Genomic DNA, 18,005 nt, shown 5'->3' on the forward strand with positions numbered 1-18,005 from the left:
GCCGTCAGGTGGTGGTCAAACGATAGCTGTGGATCCAGGAGGACTCCCAAGTTGCGAACCCTCTCTGAGGGGTATAGAATTTGACCCCCCAGCCTGAGTGATGGAGTATTGATCGAATCTTTGGGAGGGAAACACAACAGCCACTCGGTCTTTTCTGGGTTGAGCACAAGCTTGTTAACCCTCATCCAGTCCCTGACGGCCTCAAGGCCTCGGTTCATCACGTCTGCCGCTTCATTGAGTTGGCACGGGGCGGACAGATACAACTGGGTATCGTCCGCATATTGATGGTATCTGATCCCGTGCCTGCGGATGATCTCTCCCAGCGGTTTCATGTAGATGTTGAATAGTAGGGGGGATAAGACCGAGCCCTGAGGCACCCCATATGTTAGGGGCCTAGGGGACGATCTCTGCCCCCCCACTAACACCGACTGCGACCTGTCCGAGAGGTAGGAGGAGAACCACCGCAACACGGTGCCTCCCACTCCCACCTCCCGCAGTCGTCGCAGAAGGATACCATGGTCGATGGTATCGAAAGCCGCTGAGAGGTCAAGGAGGACCAGGATGGAGGAATGTCCTCCATCTCTGGCTCTCCAGAGATCATCGGTCAATGCGACCAAAGCGGTTTCTGTGCTGTAACCGGGTCTGAAGCCTGACTGGAAGGGGTCGAGATAGTTTGTTTCCTCCAAGGACCGTTGGAGCTGGAAGGCCACCACCTTCTCAACAACCTTCCCAAGGAAGGGAAGGTTGGAGACTGGGCGATAGTTATTAAGAACAGCTGGATCCAGAGATGGCTTCTTTAGGAGGGGTCTCACCACCGCCGCTTTCAGTGCGGCGGGGAAGTTCCCCTCCCGAAGAGAGGCGGTAACAACCGCCTGGATCCAGCCTCGTGTCACCTCACTGCTGTTAGTAACCAGCCATGAGGGACACGGGTCCAGTACGCAGGTGGAGGCACTTACAGCCCTCATGGCCTTGTCCACATCCCCGGGGGTAACATCCTGAAACTCAACCCAGAGATGTTGAGGAGACCCTCTTACTGATAGTTAAATTATCTCTCTTATCTCCCTTGCTTAACCAGGCAAAAATTAAGAGAAAGCATCCAGCTTTTTTACATCACTGATCCTCAGTAGTCTTCTAAAGTCTTTCTCTTGACACTTCAGTCTATTGATTTTGCCTAAATTAATTACCCTCCGTAATTAAGATATACATGAAACCAAAACTACGTCTGCATACATCTTCTAAATCATGGTTATTTTGCATTACTTGCAAAAAGACTAAACATTTTTCATTCCTTATAATACCATCCCTGCGGGGTTCCCCTTATTCAATAAAGCATCCTCACCTCTCAAGTTCATGTTCTACCAACAGGTCTAAGAGTTGCCCAGGTTCGACATCCCTGACTTAGCGAAACAAACCTGCCTTTCCGCGCAATCGGAGGCTTGCACGTAAGAACCGCATCCCCCAAAAGCCACGAGCCCCTTTCCCACGAACGCAACACGCGGGCTCGCCAGAAAGGCGGTGGCATGCCTGGGGATTCGCTTCGCTGGGAAGACCCAACCGGCCAACCGGCCAACCAACCAACTGCGGCGGGTCCAGCAAGGCAGAGGATCGCGCTGCCCGCCCCTCCCCACTTTTAGCGCCGCGATTCTGAGTGGCTGGCCGCGCAAGGGGGCGCTTCCGGCTCTGGCAGACTCCCCTTCCCCGGGCATTGGGTCAATTCAATTCTGGCGCCGGGGGAAGGAAGAGGAGGAGGAGGAGGAAGAGGAGGAGGAGGAGCCATCTCGATGCGGCCCCCTCCCTGCCTGCCTCCCCCCCACCCCAGCCCCGACCCGGATTGGCGGCCGCTCGCAAAAGATTGCATGGGATTTGCCTGATTTCCGTTCAGTTTCCGGAGAGCCAGAAAAGAAAAGAAAAATCCCAGCCGGGGTTGCATCGCTTCTCGCCGGCGCTTCTTGCAAAGTCGCCGCCGAGGTCGCTCCCTTCACTCTTGCAAACGCAAGCGGTCCTCAAGCATGGAGCGCGGCGAAGGAGAAGAGCCCGATCCGGCAGAGGTGCCGCCGGGGACCCGCCTGGTGCTGGCCTTCAAGGCGTTCCTGACTTCCCGCAAAGGGCTGCTGCTGCTGGCCCAAGCGGTAAGAGGGGCGCGGGGCTTGGGTGGGCCGGGCAAGGGCACCGCTCTCCCCATTGCGAAGTCCAGGCACGGGGCGGGGAAGGCAGGCCGAGGGCGGTGAGCTCATCTCTGGCAAAAAGAAGGGACAAGCCCTGGCCAGGCGTACACCCGTAGCGTTCAGACGACGACTCCTGCAAACAACCGTGCCTCGAGGGGGGAGCCTCGTGACCTAGCCGGACGAGGGTCTTTGCCGAAGCGGGAATGGTTTCCAAGCGGGTCGCTGCCTTGGAGAGGCCTCCCCCCAAAAGATAGACCTGCCACGCCCCCCTCCACCCCAAGCGGAGCCCCTTACGTGTTACACAGAGCCGCGAGAGAAGGCGGAGACGGCATTCCCACGACACGTTGAGCTGCGTTCTAGCAACAAGCTTACGCCCGATCCTGAATGAATCAGGGTTAACTGAATAAAACCCCAAGGGGGAGGGTATATTTCTTAAGATAGTTTGTTTAGGGGAACAGCAACATCTGGACTCTGCAGTGGTACCCAGGTGAGCTCTGGGAGAGCAGGATGATGGGCTAAGTTCACCCCCAAAAGAAACTTGAACTCAGTCTAAGACTTTTCTAGTGCGATCACAGAAGTTCAGAAACTTTTACTATACTAGTTTTGCATTTTTCTAAACCATCATTTAAGGAGGGGGGGGGGGCTCAGTGGCTAAGACACTGAGCTTGTTGATCAGAAAGGTCGGCAGTTCGAATCCCTAGTGCTGCGTAACGGAGTGAGCTCCCGTTACTTGTCCCAGCTTCTGCCAACCTAGCAGTTCGAAAGCATGGAGAAATGCAAGTAGAAAAATAGGGACCACCTTTGATGGGAAGGTAACAGCGTTCCATGCACCTTCGGCATTGAGTCATGCCGGCCACATGACCACGGAGATGCCTTCGGACAGCGCTGGCTCTTCGGCTTTGAAATGGAGATGAGCAGCACCCCCTAGAGTCGGGAACGACTAGCACAGGGGAACTTTTACCTTTACCCAAACTATAGTTTGCTTGACAGACCAAGCAAAACACATTATGCAAAGTATGACATAATTGGTCTCAGATCTAAGTCCCGTAATGTAAGATTTCTGCAGCTTGCCCTAAACCTCTTCAGATGTAACAACCAACCGGGTTGTGAATGTGGCTTCCTAAGCAAAACATGGTTAACATTAACCACAGATATCTCAGGGGTGCTTTTCTTGAAAACTTTATTTTTATTTGAAGGCGTTTTGCTTCTGGGCAGGATGAGAAGCAAAACATCTTCAAATAAAAACAAAGAAAGAAAACCCAGTTGCCTTTTAAAAAAACACCTTTGAGGCAACCATGACCTGGATGACAGAGAATCTCCAATCTCCGACCCCATGGACAATGCTCCTCCAGGCCTTCCTGTCCTCTGCGAGTCCGTTTAAGCTCATGCCTACTGCTTCGGTGACTCCATCCAGCCACCTCATTCTCTGCCGTCCCCTTCTTCTTTTGTCCTCCATCTTTCCCAGTATTACGTTCTTCTCCAGGGAGTCCTTCCTTCTCATTAGGTGGACAAAGTACTTGAGTTTCCTCTTCAGGATCTGGCCTTCTAAAGAGCAGTCAGGGTTGATCTCCTCTAGGACTGACCTGTTGGATCTCCTTGCAGTCCAAGGGACTCACAGGAGTCTTCTCCAGCACCAGAGTTCAAAGTCTTTGGCACTCAGCCTTTCTTATGGTCTAATCTTCACAGCCGTCCATAGCAATTGGGAAAACCATAGCCTTGATTATACGCACTTCTGTTGGCAAGGTGATGTCTCTGTTTTTTAGTATGCTGTCTAGATTTGCCGTAGCTTTCCTCCCCAGGAGCAAGCGTCTTTTAATAAACAGTAACCACAGATTAAACATTCTGACATCATGCTAAATGGCTGAATCTAGCCATACCAGGAAAGATGATGGGATTAGCAAGAGCACAGATTTTAATCTCCTATCAACCTTAAGTGGGCCAGAAAAATCAGGAACATCTCTACAAGGAACAATGGTGAGTAAATAAACCAATAAAAAAGTCACTAGCCCTTCCCATCTAGCCCAGGAAAATTAACCTTTGTTCTTCTGTACCTAATCCTAAGATTGTGAACTGATTAGGGCAATTACAATCGCAATTCCAATCAGAGTTTCTGCTGCTAAGCTAGGCAATTTTTAAGTGCCTGATTTTATGATCTTTTTTGCCACGGTTGTTAAGCAAATCCCTGCAGATGTTAAGTGAATCATATGGTGTTAAGCGAATCCAGCTTTCCAGAAGCTGGTTGTGAAGGTCACAGGCAGTGATCACATGACACTGGCAGCCATTGTAAATGCATGCTGGTTGCCAAGTGCTTGAATTTTTGATCTAGGGGGTCACGAGGATGCTGTTAAGTGCAAGGATGAGTCATAAATCTCTTTTTTTTTTCACTTGTAACTTTGAATGGTCGAATGGTACCTGGATTCGCAAAAATCCGACAAATTCCCATTAAAGATAAAAGTAAAGGTTCCCCTCGCTAGTCGTTCCCAACTCTAGGGGCCGGTGCTCATCTTCGTTTCAAAGCCAAAGAGCCAGCGCTGTCCGAAGACATCTCCGTGGTCATGTAGCCGGCATGACTCAACTCCCGAAGCCGCATGGAACGCTGTTCCCTTCCCACCAAAGGTGGTTCATATTTTTCTACTTGCATTTTTAAACTGCTTTCAAACTGCTAGGTTGGCAGAAGCTGCGGCAAGTAACGGGAGCTCACTCCGTTATGCAGCGCTAGGGATTCGAACTGCCGACCTTTCTGATCAACAAGCTCAGCTTCTTAGCCACTGAGCCACTGCATCCCTCCAAATTCCAATTATCACTTACTAAAGACTTTTGTCTTTTTATCCTGCTTTCTCTCTGTGAGTTGAAGAAGGTGTACATGGTAGGAACTCTCACATTTTATCAGCCCAGCAGTCATCATGGATCGGAAGTCAGACTGAGAGAACTCGAACTCCTATTCAACTGTTCAATGGCTACATAATAGGGAACCTCTGTCTCCGGGAGCTTCGAATCTCCTCTCTTTCTTTCCCTCTCTTGTTTCCTCAGTCCTCTCTGTAGAAACTACTCCCACCTATGAGGAAGGGAAAAAGTTGAATAAGAATTTTCACGGGGGACTGTTTTCCATCACTAGGTAATCTGAGTACCTATGAAGATGTTCAGTCATCCAGGTCATGGTTGTCCCAAAGGTGCTTTTTCAAATGCCAACTGGACCTTCTTGGTTTTTCTTTGAAGATGTTTCGCTTCTTATCCAAGAACCTTCTTTAGTTCTACGACCTACATAATATGAGCATTCTTCACTTGCTCCCTAGCAGGAACGAAGTCTGCCTTTGAGTCAGACACGCTACAGAAGAAACCATTTGCAAAATCCAGGACTTGGGAGTGTGACAACCAAGAAACCCACAATGGCTGGGCATTTCGGGGTAGTGTGTAGTTCCCCATTTCCATTAGATGAAACCTGGGGAAGATTCCCATATGGTGGGGCCACCGTCAGACCTTGGATAGGATGAATCTTGTTTTTAAGGGCTATTAGCATAGTAGATGCATAAGGGACGCGATAGCTCAGTAGCTAAGACACTGCGCTTGTTGATCAGAAAGTCAGCAGTTTGGCGGTTCGAATCCCTAGTGCCGCGTAACAGAGTGAGCACCCATTACTTGTCCCAGCTTCTGCCAACCTAGCAGTTCGAAAGCAGTAAAAAATGCAAGTGGTAAAATAGGAACCGCCTTTGTTGGGAAGGTAACGATCTTCTGTGCACCTTTGGCGTTTAGTCATGCCATCCATATGACCACAGAGACATTTTCGGACAACGCTGGTTCTTCGGCTTTGAAACTGAGATGAGCACCACGCCCTAGAGTCAGGAATGACTAGCACGCATGTGTGGAGAGGAAACCTTTACCTTTACTTTAGCATAGTAGTAGAACTGGACGGATGGGTTTGAGCAGATGGAAAATTTGGAAGAGACACCAAGGGTGTCTTTTGAAGACACTCTCCAAAGTCAGGTAGATTGCAGAGAAAAAGAAAAGGACAGCTTTGCAAATATGGAAAAATAGATATTTTCCAGACTTGTTCAGCAGGGGTTAATGCACAGTGACCTATAAGTACAATGGCTGTACCTCCTTTATTATAGAAAATTATCACTTAGATTTAATTTGGGGGAGGGTGCTTTTGAATTTTCCTTTGTAAAACCATTTTTTTAAAATTTTTGAATTGCCCATTTCTCTCAGAGAAAGACACTAGGCAGGGGGTTGGACTAGAAGAACTCCAGGGTTCCTTCCAACTCTGCTATTGTATTTGTATGTACTGCACAGTATTAAAAGATTAAAAACGGTATATGAAAGTTAAAAATTTAGAGGCAAGGATGATAAAGTACTATTAACACTAAATCCTAAAAAGAAAAGAGAGGGGTCTCAGCACATCAACCAGGCTCCTCTGAGCTCCCCTTGCTAGACCACAAAACCACATTTTGATTCATTTTCGGAAATCCAGGAGAGTGGGGGCCTGCCTCACTTTTGGGGGTGCAGGAGAATATTCCACAGGGGTGGGAACACTGGCAGAGAATGCTCGCTTCGTGAACTCCATCAGTCAGACTTCTTAGCTGACGGAATCTGCAACGTAACTTTCCTGTCGGATTGCTTATAAGCTTTTTTTTTTTTAAATTCTTATGAACCTCTTTTAGATTTGCTTCCTTTTGGGGTTTGTTTGTATTTAAAAGAAAACATCATTGTAGATAGGGATCATCTTGCTGCATTCACTTTGGGAGGGACAGTAAAGCCCTTCCTGTAAGCCAATAAATTTATGGTAATTTGATTGCACAGCTCTGCCTTCCCAAGTAGGGATTAGAAATGACAATAGTGTAGGATAATGTTTCTCACCTTGGCAACTTTAAGAGGTGTGGACTTCAACTGCCAGAGTTCCCCAGCCAGCTAATGAATGAAAGTACTGAATGAAGAGCACATGAAGTCTTAATGCCACTTTATAATGCTTTGGTAAGGCCACACTTGGAACATTGCATCCAATTTTGGTCGCCACGATGTAGAAAAGATGTTGAGACTCTAGAAAGAGTGCAGAGAAGAGCAACAAAGATGAATTAGGGGACTGGAGGCTAAAACATATGAAGAACAGTTGCAGGAACTGGGTAGTCTTATGAAAAGAAGGACTAGGGGTGACGTGATGACAGTGTTCTGATATCTCAGGGGTTGTCACAAAGAAGAGGGAATCAAGCTATTCTCCAAAGCACCCGAGGGTAGGGCAACAAGCAATGGGTGGAAACTAATCAAGGAGACAAGCAACCTAGAACTAAGGAGAAATTTCCTGACAGTTAGAACAATTAATGAAACAACTTGTATCCAGAAGTTGTGAATGCTCCAACACTGGTCGTTTTTAAGATGTTAGATATCCATTTGACCAAAGAGGTGTAGGGTTTCCTGCCAAAGCAGGGGATTGGACTAGAAGACCTCCAAGGTCCCTTCCAACTCTATAATTCTATTCTACGTTGGGCTTCACTTCAGGGTTATCGGCAGCCCCTTCAGGCTTTCCCTAAAGGTAAATCTCTGCCGAGAGGGAGGAAGAGAGAGAGAGAGAGTTTAAAATGGGCAGCTCTTTCATTGCAGCTATGGTTGAAGTTCACCCCCCTCCATTTTTAGTGGTTTATACTACTTACTAGCAAATACTTCCTGGATTAAAAAAAAAAGATACAGGAACTGTTGAGTTTCTTGGAAATAGTTCTGCCTTTTTGAGTTCTTATTTCACAGCTGGCTGCAATTTGCAATAGTTTGCACCAGCTCCCTTTGCAGAAGTTAAAGGAATAGGAAGTGGTGTCCACCAACCCCCATCAAGACCGAGCTTGAAATTAATTTTTTTAAGAGTCTTTTAATTTAAAGAAACATTAAACAGAGCTGATGGGCAGCAAAGCACAATGCAACTTCCTGCAGTGTCTTTTATGTCCAAGAATGTCTCTGGGCCTTTGGGATTTCCAATAAAGTCTTTTTAGCACAGTGTTTCTCAACCTTGGCAACTTGAAGATGTCCGGGACTTCAACTCCCAGAATTCCCCAGCCAGCGAATGCTGGCTGGGGAATTCTGGGAGTTGAAGTCCGGACATCTTCAAGTTGCCAAGGTTGAGAAACACTGTTTTAGCAGATAAAAACTAAGTAGCTGGAGGTCCATGGTCTGTTTAGAAAGTGGTCTATCTCCTGCCCCCCATTCATCAAATACAGATAGTCCTCGGCTTTAACAACAGTTCATGTAGTGACCGTCCAAAGTTACAACACTCAAGTGACCTATGACCACGTTTCACACTTATGACCATTGCAGCATCCCCATGGTCACGTGATCAACATTGAGACTCTTGGCAACGGGCTCATAGTTATGAAGGTTGCAATGTCCCAGAATCATGAGATGACCTTTTGCGACCTTCTGACAAGCAAAGTCAATGGGGAAACCAGATTCACTTAACAACCAGCTTACTATCTATTTATTTATTTATTTATTTATTTATTTATTTATTTATTTATTTATTTATTTATTTATTTATTTATTTATTTATTTGACTTATATACCGCTTCATAGGGCTTTCAGCCCTCTCTAAGCGGTTTACAGATTTTTAGCAAATTGAGGCAGCAAATTGCCCCCACAGTCTGGGTCCTCATTTCACCCACCTCGGAAGGATGGAAGGCTGAGTCAACCTTGAGCCAGTGAGATTTGAACCGCTGAACTGTAGATAACAGTCAGCTGAAGTGGCTTGCAGTACTGCACCCTAACCACTGCACCACCTCGGCTCTTGCCTACTACTCGGCTCTTACTAATTTAAGAACTACGGTGATTCACTTAACAGATGTGGTGAGAAAGGTCTCACCACATTTGGGTGAGAAATGGGGCAAAACTCACTTAACAACATAAATGTTGGGCTCAATTGTAGTCGTATGTTGAGGACTACCTGTAATATAACCTTTCAGGGGGTGAAAGAGGAATAATAAGCAACTGGTAAGTGGATAATTGGTGACTGGTCACATCTTCCACCACATCTCCTTTGTGAATGGCTAAACTCCCTTGGAAACGGTTTTGTGAGAGCATCCACTGTTCACTCTGGCCATTTAGATGTGACCATCATCTCCCTCATCAAGCCAAAGGAGTTCTTTTGGCCATCAGGCATCCAAAATCTTCACCAGGACAATTCACCAAAAGTAACCCGCTGGGGTTTCACGTCCTCAAGCACTTTGCAGGTGAGATGCTGGCCCTGAAATTTCAAGAAGCAGCTGTGCTGCAGAAGATCTGCAGTGTTCAGGGGCTAATGCTAAAGAAGCAGCCTTAAAGGAGAAGTCAGAGAGATTTTATTCTATTTTTAATGTCTTCAAATCACTCTCAACACCTGGCAGTTGCAGGGACAAGCTCATTATATTTCCTTGGCACCGGGTTTTTGGTGGTGGTTGTTTTGGAAAAGGTTTCCCCTTGCATTCTTCTTAGAACCCTCTCTCAGCCCTGAGAGAGGTAGATTAGCCCCAAATCACTCACCTTCAGTTCCTGTGGCAAGCCTGGAGCTCACATTCTCTTGAATTCTAGCAAAGCACATTCAAAGCACTATTAGGTAAAGGTAAATATTCCCCTTGCATATACGTGCTAGTCGTTCCCGACTCTAGTGGGTGGTGCTCATCTCCATTTCAAAGCCAAAGAGCCAGCACTGTCCGAAGACATCTCCGTGGTCATGTGGGCAGCAAGACTAAATGCCTAAAGCACACAGAACTCTGTTACCTTCCCACCAAAGGTGGTTCCTCTTTTTCTACTTGCATTTTTTACCTGCTTTCGAACTGCTAGGTTGGCAGAAGTTGGGACAAGTAACAGGAGCTCACCCCGTTATGCTGCGCTAGGGATTCAAACCGCTGACTTTTCTGATCGACAAGCTCAACGTCTTAGCCACTGAGCCACCGTGTACCTAAAGCACTATTAGCTAAACCTTAAAAAGAAATTGAAGAGCCCTTCAAGAAAATTCTGATGGCGCAAGGAAACCCAATACCTATGGGGTGAGATGAGATTGCATCTGCAGGAATACCGGGCTGAGTGGACTCCCAACAAATCTTCTGCAGCTCATGGGTAACCCCCACACTCTCCCACTTGTGTCCTTCAGGCCCTCTCTTTTATCATCTTCATCTGCTACATCGCTTCGACAGCTGCACCTTTCATGATGGTGCCCTTACTGACATTTCTACTCGCTTTGGGCTTTTTCGTTTCCTATTCCCTGAAGCTGAATGAGAAGTTCCGGGGCATCTATTGGCTTTTGGCGGTAAGTAGTTGAATGGGGGGGTTATGACTGGTTCTTAAGATGTGGTTGAGCAGGTGGGCTGGTAGGTTGGTTTCGCAGGGAAGGAGGGGAAGGGAGGCTGAACGGTATCATTTCAAAACTTGTTGAGGTTGTGTTTCCATCAACTTCAGACAACCTGATGATGGGTAGGTAGAAGGAAGAATGGTTATTTCTGTGTTGTTACTACCTTGAGAGTTACTTCTGGAACTTGAGACCCAGAACATGAAGTGTTCAATACCTGGCATCAGATGCAGGTAGTCCTTCATTTATGAACGTAACTGAGCCCCAGAATTACAGTCCTAAGTTGTGATGGTCATTAAGCAAGTCACTATATGTGACCGTGCCTGATAGTACATAGATTTTTGCAGTAATTATTAAGTGACTCAACACACCCATAAAGTAAACATCATGGCCATTAAGCAAATCCATTCTCCGCAGTGGGTTTTTTTTTTTTTTGCAAGAAATAACCAGAACTAGCAATAATACTTAGACTTATATATCACTTCACAGTGCTTTACAGCCCTCTCTAAGCAGTTTGTAGAGTCAGCCTCTTGCCCCCAATAACCTGGGTCCTCGTTTTACCCACCTTGGAAGGATGGAAGGTTCGAACTCCTGGCAGTGGGAAGAGTTAGCCTGCAACACTGCATTCTAACCATAAGGAAGGAAAATAGCAATAGCCCTTACACTTATATATCACTTCACAGTGCTTCACAGCCGTCTCTAAGTTTACAGTGTCAGCATATCGCCCCCAATAATCTGGGTCCCTCGTTTTACCAACCTTGGAAGGATGGAAGGCTGAATCAACCTTGAGCTAGTCAGAAATCATACAATCACGAGACATCTACAATCACGAAACACTACAAATGGCTGTAAATGTGATCTGGCGTTGCCAACTCCCAATATGATCACGTGATTGTGTTGGAGAGAATGGCCATCGGAACTTCAAACCCAGTTCCTAAGTAGCCTTGGGAAGTCCGTCACAAGTTTAGACAGCCATTAAGCAACCAGACGTAAGTCGAGGACTATCTGCATTCAATTGCATTCCACCTGTGGGCTTTTGAGCAAGCTACCTTTGAAATCTGCTTTCTGAATGATGGGCAGCCTGGCCTGATGGTAAAGCTGGAGGTGATATTGCAGCCCAGTCATATCTTGAGGGAAACTATTGCTTAAAAGCTTCCTTGTTCTCCACAGTGACCACCAGGGGATGCTGGCCTTCCAGGAAGACTTAACTTTGCAAAGCAAAACGGATGGCGGCGGGGGGGGGGATTGAGCTTTTGTTCCACCTCATTTGTTCACTATTTTCCATTAGCCCTCTATTTTACAGTCAGAAGACTGCAGTACTATAACCCTGATATATAATGATAACTGAGATGTTAACCTAGCTGAGCTCTGTAATTCAAATGCCAGTGGCCGTCATCCCCAGTAGAAAAAAAAAGCAGATTTTCTGCGGGCTGTATGCATTTGCCTCTTTTCCTTGTGCAAGAAAAAGAAGAAGAGAACGAAATGTCTGCAAATATGGAGATTGTATTAACATTTCGGTGATCTCTTTCTGGCCCTCAAAGACTCTGCAGCCCCAGGAGGAGAACTTGTGGCTTGGTGGCTAACACAACTGCCTAATATGTAATACAACACAGGTTCAACTCCCAGTAAGGGTATGGCTAGCTGATGAGAGCTAAATAGCTTGAAATAGATCTATAAAGTTACAAACTTAGCAGAGATGGCTAAAATATCAGCATATCTCAAAGACCACTCAAATGAGAAAATATAAACTGGAGTGGAGAAGATAGATTGACTATATTCAAAATAAATACGACACTAAGAAACTCCAGATAGTTTATGACTGAAGAAGCAAGGAACGATATAATCTGCTTAGAGTTAACCTAACAAAAGAGCAGTTAAAGCTCAAATGAAAGATGATACTAACTTTTTTAAAGTTTATTTTAGAACATCTTTGTTAAAGATTTATACCCTGTATTTGTTCTGGGAAGTCGGGGGGGGGGAGGTTGAGGGGGGTTGGGTTCAAGGGGGGGAGGTAAATATTTGTAAAAGCCTTTTTTTTTTTCAAAAAATTTCAATTAAAAAAAAAAGACTGCAGCCGCTGATGACAAATCTGATTCCTGTTGGTTCAAGGAATAGAGGATTTTATGCCGTGCCCCAGTCAAAACATTGCTGCACCATCTCGTAACTGCTGGGCATTTGACACTCAGCAATTAAAGCAGACTCTTATAAAACTTCTCCCATCAAGGATCTTCACCAGATCCTGCTGGCTGGAAGGGTTTGCCAGGAGTTGTGATCTTGACACATCTAAAGTGCACCAGGTTGGAAAAGGCTGGCCAGGAGCACAATAGAGGTTGGTGAGCTGTGGACCTTCAAATGTGACTGAACCAGCTGCCAGGATCCCTAATATTTGGCCACAACTGATTTGGTCTGGTGAAAACTCTAGTCCAAGCAAACAAGTGAAGGGCTGTAGATTTCCTTCTGAAATTATCTCCTAAGGCTTTGATGGCATACCTATGGCACGCGTGTTCAGAGGTGGCACGCAGAGCCCTCTCTGTGGGCATGCACGCCGGCCACCTGGTCTTCACGCACTGGAGCGCCAGAAGCCCGAAGATCAGCTGGCTGGGATTTTGGAATGCCCAAAAACCAGCTGGTCGGCACACCTGTGTGCACCAGAAACCCAAAGAGCAGGTGGTTGGCGCATGTATGCACACCAACCAGCTGATCTTGAGGTTTGTGGCACTCTGGCACTGTTTCCTGTTTGGGGACTCGGTGCCCAAAAGGTTTCTACATCACTGTCCTAAGGCAACTCTGCATATATATATATATACATCTTTTCATTTATCTTCTTAATCAGTGGGCTCCAACTTTGCCAACTTTAAGACCAGTGGACTTCAACTCCCAGAGTTCCTCAGCCAGCAAAGCTGGCTGAGGATCTCTGGGAGTTGAAGTCCACAGGTCTTAAAGTTGCCAAGGTTGGAGACTACTGTTCTTAATCATCTTCTCTCTGACTCCATTGGTTTTGCAGGATTTTTTGTGTGGAATTATTGCTGCTATTATATATTTTGCCATCTCCATTGCTGCCGTTTCAAAATATACGGACACCGCATCGAAGGCTGCAGGGGTAAGTTTCTGGACAGAACTTGTACACCATATTTTCTCTCCCAGCAGAGTTAATTTCACAAACCTGTTTGTGTTTTCTTTTTGCAATTGTCATTCTGTCTAAACCTATCTATTTTGTTGCTCTTCCCCCTTCATTGCTCAATTTGGATTTGCTCAGTTTTGGGGAGAAAGAGTTCCTAAACTCATTTAGTTATGATTTCCCCCATACATTCTTATGGAATAGCACTTTTTAAAGCCTTCCATCAATATCAGTGGAAGCTCTTTTTTTTTAAGAAGTATTTTTTTTCCAACTCATTGGTACATGAAAGGAATATGGGAAGAGAATTGGGAGGTTCTTCTGTAATCATATGCCTCTCCTCCAAAACCTCTCCTGGCATTGACCTAAAGCATTGTAAAAATGCTTCCATTAACACCAATAAAGTGTGTATAGTCAAGGCTATGGTTTTCCCAGTTGCAATGGATGGCTGTGAAGGTTGGACCATAAGAAAGGCTGAGCGCCAAAGAATGGAGGCCTTTGAACTCTGGTGCTGGAAAAGACTCCTGCGAGTCCCTTGGACTGCAAGGAGATCAAACCGGTCAGTCCTAGAGGAGATCAACCCTGACTGCTCTTTAGAAGGCCAGATCCTGAAGTATGAAATTCAAATACTTTGGCCACCGAATGAGAAGGAAGGACTCACTGGAGAAGAGCCTAATTCTTGATTGAGGGCAAAAGAAGAAGGGGATGGCAGAGAATGAGGTGGCTGGATGGAGTCACTGAAGCAGTAGGGAGGAGATCAAATGGACTCCAGAGAATGGTAGAGGACAGGAAAGCCTTGAGGAACATTGTCCATGGGGTCACGATTGGTCAGACATGGTTTCGCAACTAACACCACCACCAATGAAGCTTTCTTTAAAAATCCAAATATTTCAGAAAGCTGGAATTACAGATGCAAAAGAGCTCACAAAGGAGGATAAACAGTGGTTAGGGTGCTGTACCCCAGGCCACTTCAGCTGACTGTTATCTGCAGTTCAGCGGTTCAAATCTCACCGGCTCAAGGTTGACTCAGCCTTCCATCCTTCCGAGGTGGGTGAAATGAGGACCCAGACTGTGGGGGCAATATGCTGACTCTGTAAACCGCTTAGAGAGGGCTGAAAGCCCTATGAAGCGGTATATAAGTCTTATTGCTATTGCTGTTCAATGACAATTCACACAAACACGTACCATGTTTGAAAAAGCAGCATATTTTCCCTTTATTTTCTAATCTATATGTATTTATCCAATTGATACCCCTTTTCTCATCTAGGGCCTTATTCTCAAGATTGTTCTTAGTCTAGGAATCCAATCTTAATTTGACCAGATGTAGTTAGCAAAAGTTGTCAGATAACTCTCCTCAAGTTTGCGCTACTTCCATAGGAAAGCTGTAAACCGCTGAATGTATTAATGAAAACCATAATGAAAAGAAGGACTAGCAGAGATATGATAGCAGTGTTCCAGTATTTGATCAGCTGCCATAAAGAAGAGGGGGTCAACTTATTTTCCAAAGCACCACAAGGCAAGAAACAATGGATGGAAACTCATCAAGGAGAGAAGCAACCTAGAACTAAGGAGGAAGTTCTTGAGTTAGAACAATTAATCAGTGGAACAACTTGCCTCCAGAGGTTGTGAATGCTCCAACACTGGAAGTTTTTAAGAAGAGATTGGCCAACCACTGATATAGGGTTTGCTACTTGAGCAGGAGGTTGGACTAGAAGACCTCTAAAGTCCTGTATCTGTTACCCTGTATTTTTCTGTTCTGTTCTGCTATCCTATATTCTTTATTTTGGCCGCAAGAGTTGAAGACGAGGACAGTCAAGGCTAGAAATGGAGATGTGGACTGAATTCTGTTATTTCTACCCATTATAGCTCTTTTCCTCTTCTCCCCCTCTCCATATTTTTAAAAACTCATGTTTTCCGTAACTCCCCTATCTTGATCTTCAGGTATTTGGGTTTATCACTACCATCGTCTACTGTGCCTACGTATATTTCACCTTTAATGACCTGGCAACGTTCCTAAAACAGGAAGATTCCTCGGACGCCCCCAAATCACAGAAGTCAGAAGGTAGGTTTCAACTGTTCTTACGTTGCTATCCAACCACACTTGCTATTTAGCGTTTCAATACAATCTTGCTAACCTAATGATTTGCTGCAGGGGAATTCTGGGACTTGAAGTCCCCACCTCTTAAGGTTGCCAAGTTTGAAGAATACTGCTCTAGTTTATGGTAAATGAAAAACTACAATATATATAGTTGCTTCCGGTTTATCAGTTGTCCTCCACTATTGTATTTTTAAAAGGCCCCTTCCTATCTTTAGTATGAAAGTTATTCCTCACATCCATTTTTTTCCAGATGACTCGGATTCCGATTCTGACTGAAATAACAGTATCTTTGATGAATGTCAGAACCTCGATGGAAAATGAGGAAGACGTAAAGAAGAAAAGGAAAAGACCAAAAGCGGAAGAAAAATGAATGTTTTGAGTATTTTAACCTTTTTTCAGTGAACTTGGATATTTTAACCTTTTTTCAGTGAACTTTACAGATTGTTGTTACTACAACTGGGATCACCAAAATCATGCTGGGAATATTATTGTGTATAATTTACACAAGAAAACTTGACCACCTGGTAGCTGAAGATCATTCAGCATTGCAATAGATTTTTCAAGCCAAACCTTTTATGAGCAGAGTTATCCAGGATGTATTAAGAAGTCATTAACATCTGGCAACATGGAGTTTCTTCAGAACTAGACATAAGATCCAGATCAAGCTTATCAACTTTAATCTCTCTCTCTCTCTTTTTTCTACTTATACCAAGGTTTTTGTTCTTGAGTTCGGAAGACAATAGCTTATTTGTTAGAAGGGTGCTTGATTTTAAAACTTAGATTGAATTTAAACTCAGGACAAGGTCAGCAATATTGAAAATAAATTTAAATCCCTAATGAATAAGGCCAAAGTAAGATGATTCCTTAGAATCATATGTCCTATTCAGTAATTACATGCCTAGACATACCAAAAAAAGGGACGTGGTGGTTCAGTGGCTAAGACGCTGAGCATGTCGATCAGAAAGGTCGGCGTTTCGAATCCCTAGCGCCACGTAGCGGAGTGAGCTCCCGTTACTTGCCCCAGCTTCTGCCAACCTAGCAGTTCAAAAGCATGTAAAAATGCAAGTAGAAAAATAGGAACCACCTTTGGTGGGAAGGGAACAGCGTTCCGTGCGCCTTCAGTGTTTAGTCATGCCAGCCACATGACCATGGAGACGTCTTCGGACAACACTGTTGTCTAGCTGTTCAGCTTTGAAACGGAGATGAGCACCACCCCCAAGAGCTGGGAACGACTAGCACATATGCGCGAGGGGAACCTTTACCTTAGACATAACAAGCCCCACGTTAGAACATCATTCCTCAAGAAAGAAATGTGCTTTCTCACAACTTTTGTGATTGCCTGCCTAGCTTCATGAAATCGGAGGCACAGAAACACAGCGTGGAAAGTGATCACACAGTGCCTAGGCCTTGGATAGCCACCCCCGCCAATCAAATCTTTATTACAGTCCTATACCAGCATAAGAAGGGCGAAATATAAAAAAATAATTTGATAGATGATAGATAGATGGACAGCGAGAGAGTACACACTTTTAAAAAAATAACTAAAGTATTTTACATAGATTTAGTTTTTTTGATACTGTTTTAACTTTATAAATTATTAATTGTATTCTGGCCATGACCAAAATAAATATTTGATTTGATTTGATTGATAGCTCCACCAGTAATTATGAGGAGTGGTGAGCTACAGAAAACTATGCAACATACAGAGGTCTTGTTCTGAGATGAACATGCCCGCTTATCCAAAACTAGAATTGCCAAAAAAGAATCTCAGGATAAGGTGAACCAGGGAAGCAATTCCTCCCATATGCCAGTCCTTGCTTAAGGACTGCCCTGCTTAGCAATGGTTCTAAGTTATGACAGTGCTGAAAAAGGACCTTTACAGCTGGTCCTCACAAATAACGACCATTGCAGCATCCCTGCAGTTTTGTGATTGCCTGCTTTGCGTGCTTCGCCGTATGACCATCGCAGTGTCCGGCAGCCAACATAATCCTCTGTGCCTTTCACCACCAGCTGCTGACAAGCAAGAGTCCATGGAGAAGCTGCCAGTAAAAACCCAAGTCATGGTCACTTGAAGTCTCGCTTAATGACCTGGGGTGTCTCAGTAACCACAGCAGAAGGGAAGGCATATAAAGCTGTTTTACCCACATGACGACTCCCTTAATGACTGCATTCCTTAGCAAGAGTTGCCAGTCCAAATAGTGATAACTAAACAAGGGCTACTTATAATGAAGGAAACTATGATGCAATATATACATTACACAATATTTAATAAGTTTAGTACCGATTTGTATTAGTTTTGTAGGGAGGGTCAGTTATTAAGACGAAGCAAAT

General features: G+C 45.0%; 1 protein-coding gene across 1 annotated transcript; it reads left to right on the forward strand.

Moving 5' to 3' along the window:
* Positions 1-1,692: 1,692 nt before the first annotated feature.
* CMTM3 (CKLF like MARVEL transmembrane domain containing 3) lies at positions 1,693-16,321 on the forward strand. Its single transcript, XM_032230311.1, has 5 exons — positions 1,693-2,129; positions 10,267-10,422; positions 13,466-13,561; positions 15,518-15,638; positions 15,925-16,321. The coding sequence occupies exons 1-5, from the start codon at positions 2,010-2,012 to the stop codon at positions 15,948-15,950; spliced, it is 519 nt and encodes a 172-aa protein (XP_032086202.1). The 5' UTR covers positions 1,693-2,009; the 3' UTR covers positions 15,951-16,321.
* The last annotated feature ends 1,684 nt before the right edge of the window (positions 16,322-18,005 follow it).

Source organism: Thamnophis elegans, chromosome 14, assembly GCF_009769535.1.
Source record: "Thamnophis elegans isolate rThaEle1 chromosome 14, rThaEle1.pri, whole genome shotgun sequence".
NCBI classification, from domain to species: Eukaryota; Metazoa; Chordata; class Lepidosauria; order Squamata; family Colubridae; genus Thamnophis; species Thamnophis elegans.

Bases quoted from the DNA above. Each gene is read 5' to 3' on its own strand.
- CMTM3 (XM_032230311.1), top strand. From the start codon at position 2,010: ATGGAGCGCGGCGAAGGAGAAGAGCCCGATCCGGCAGAGGTGCCGCCG. The intron at 2,130-10,266 runs GTAAGAGGGGCG...TGTGTCCTTCAG, and splicing joins TGCTGCTGCTGGCCCAAGCG to GCCCTCTCTTTTATCATCTT. The intron at 15,639-15,924 runs GTAGGTTTCAAC...ATTTTTTTCCAG, and splicing joins CAAATCACAGAAGTCAGAAG to ATGACTCGGATTCCGATTCT.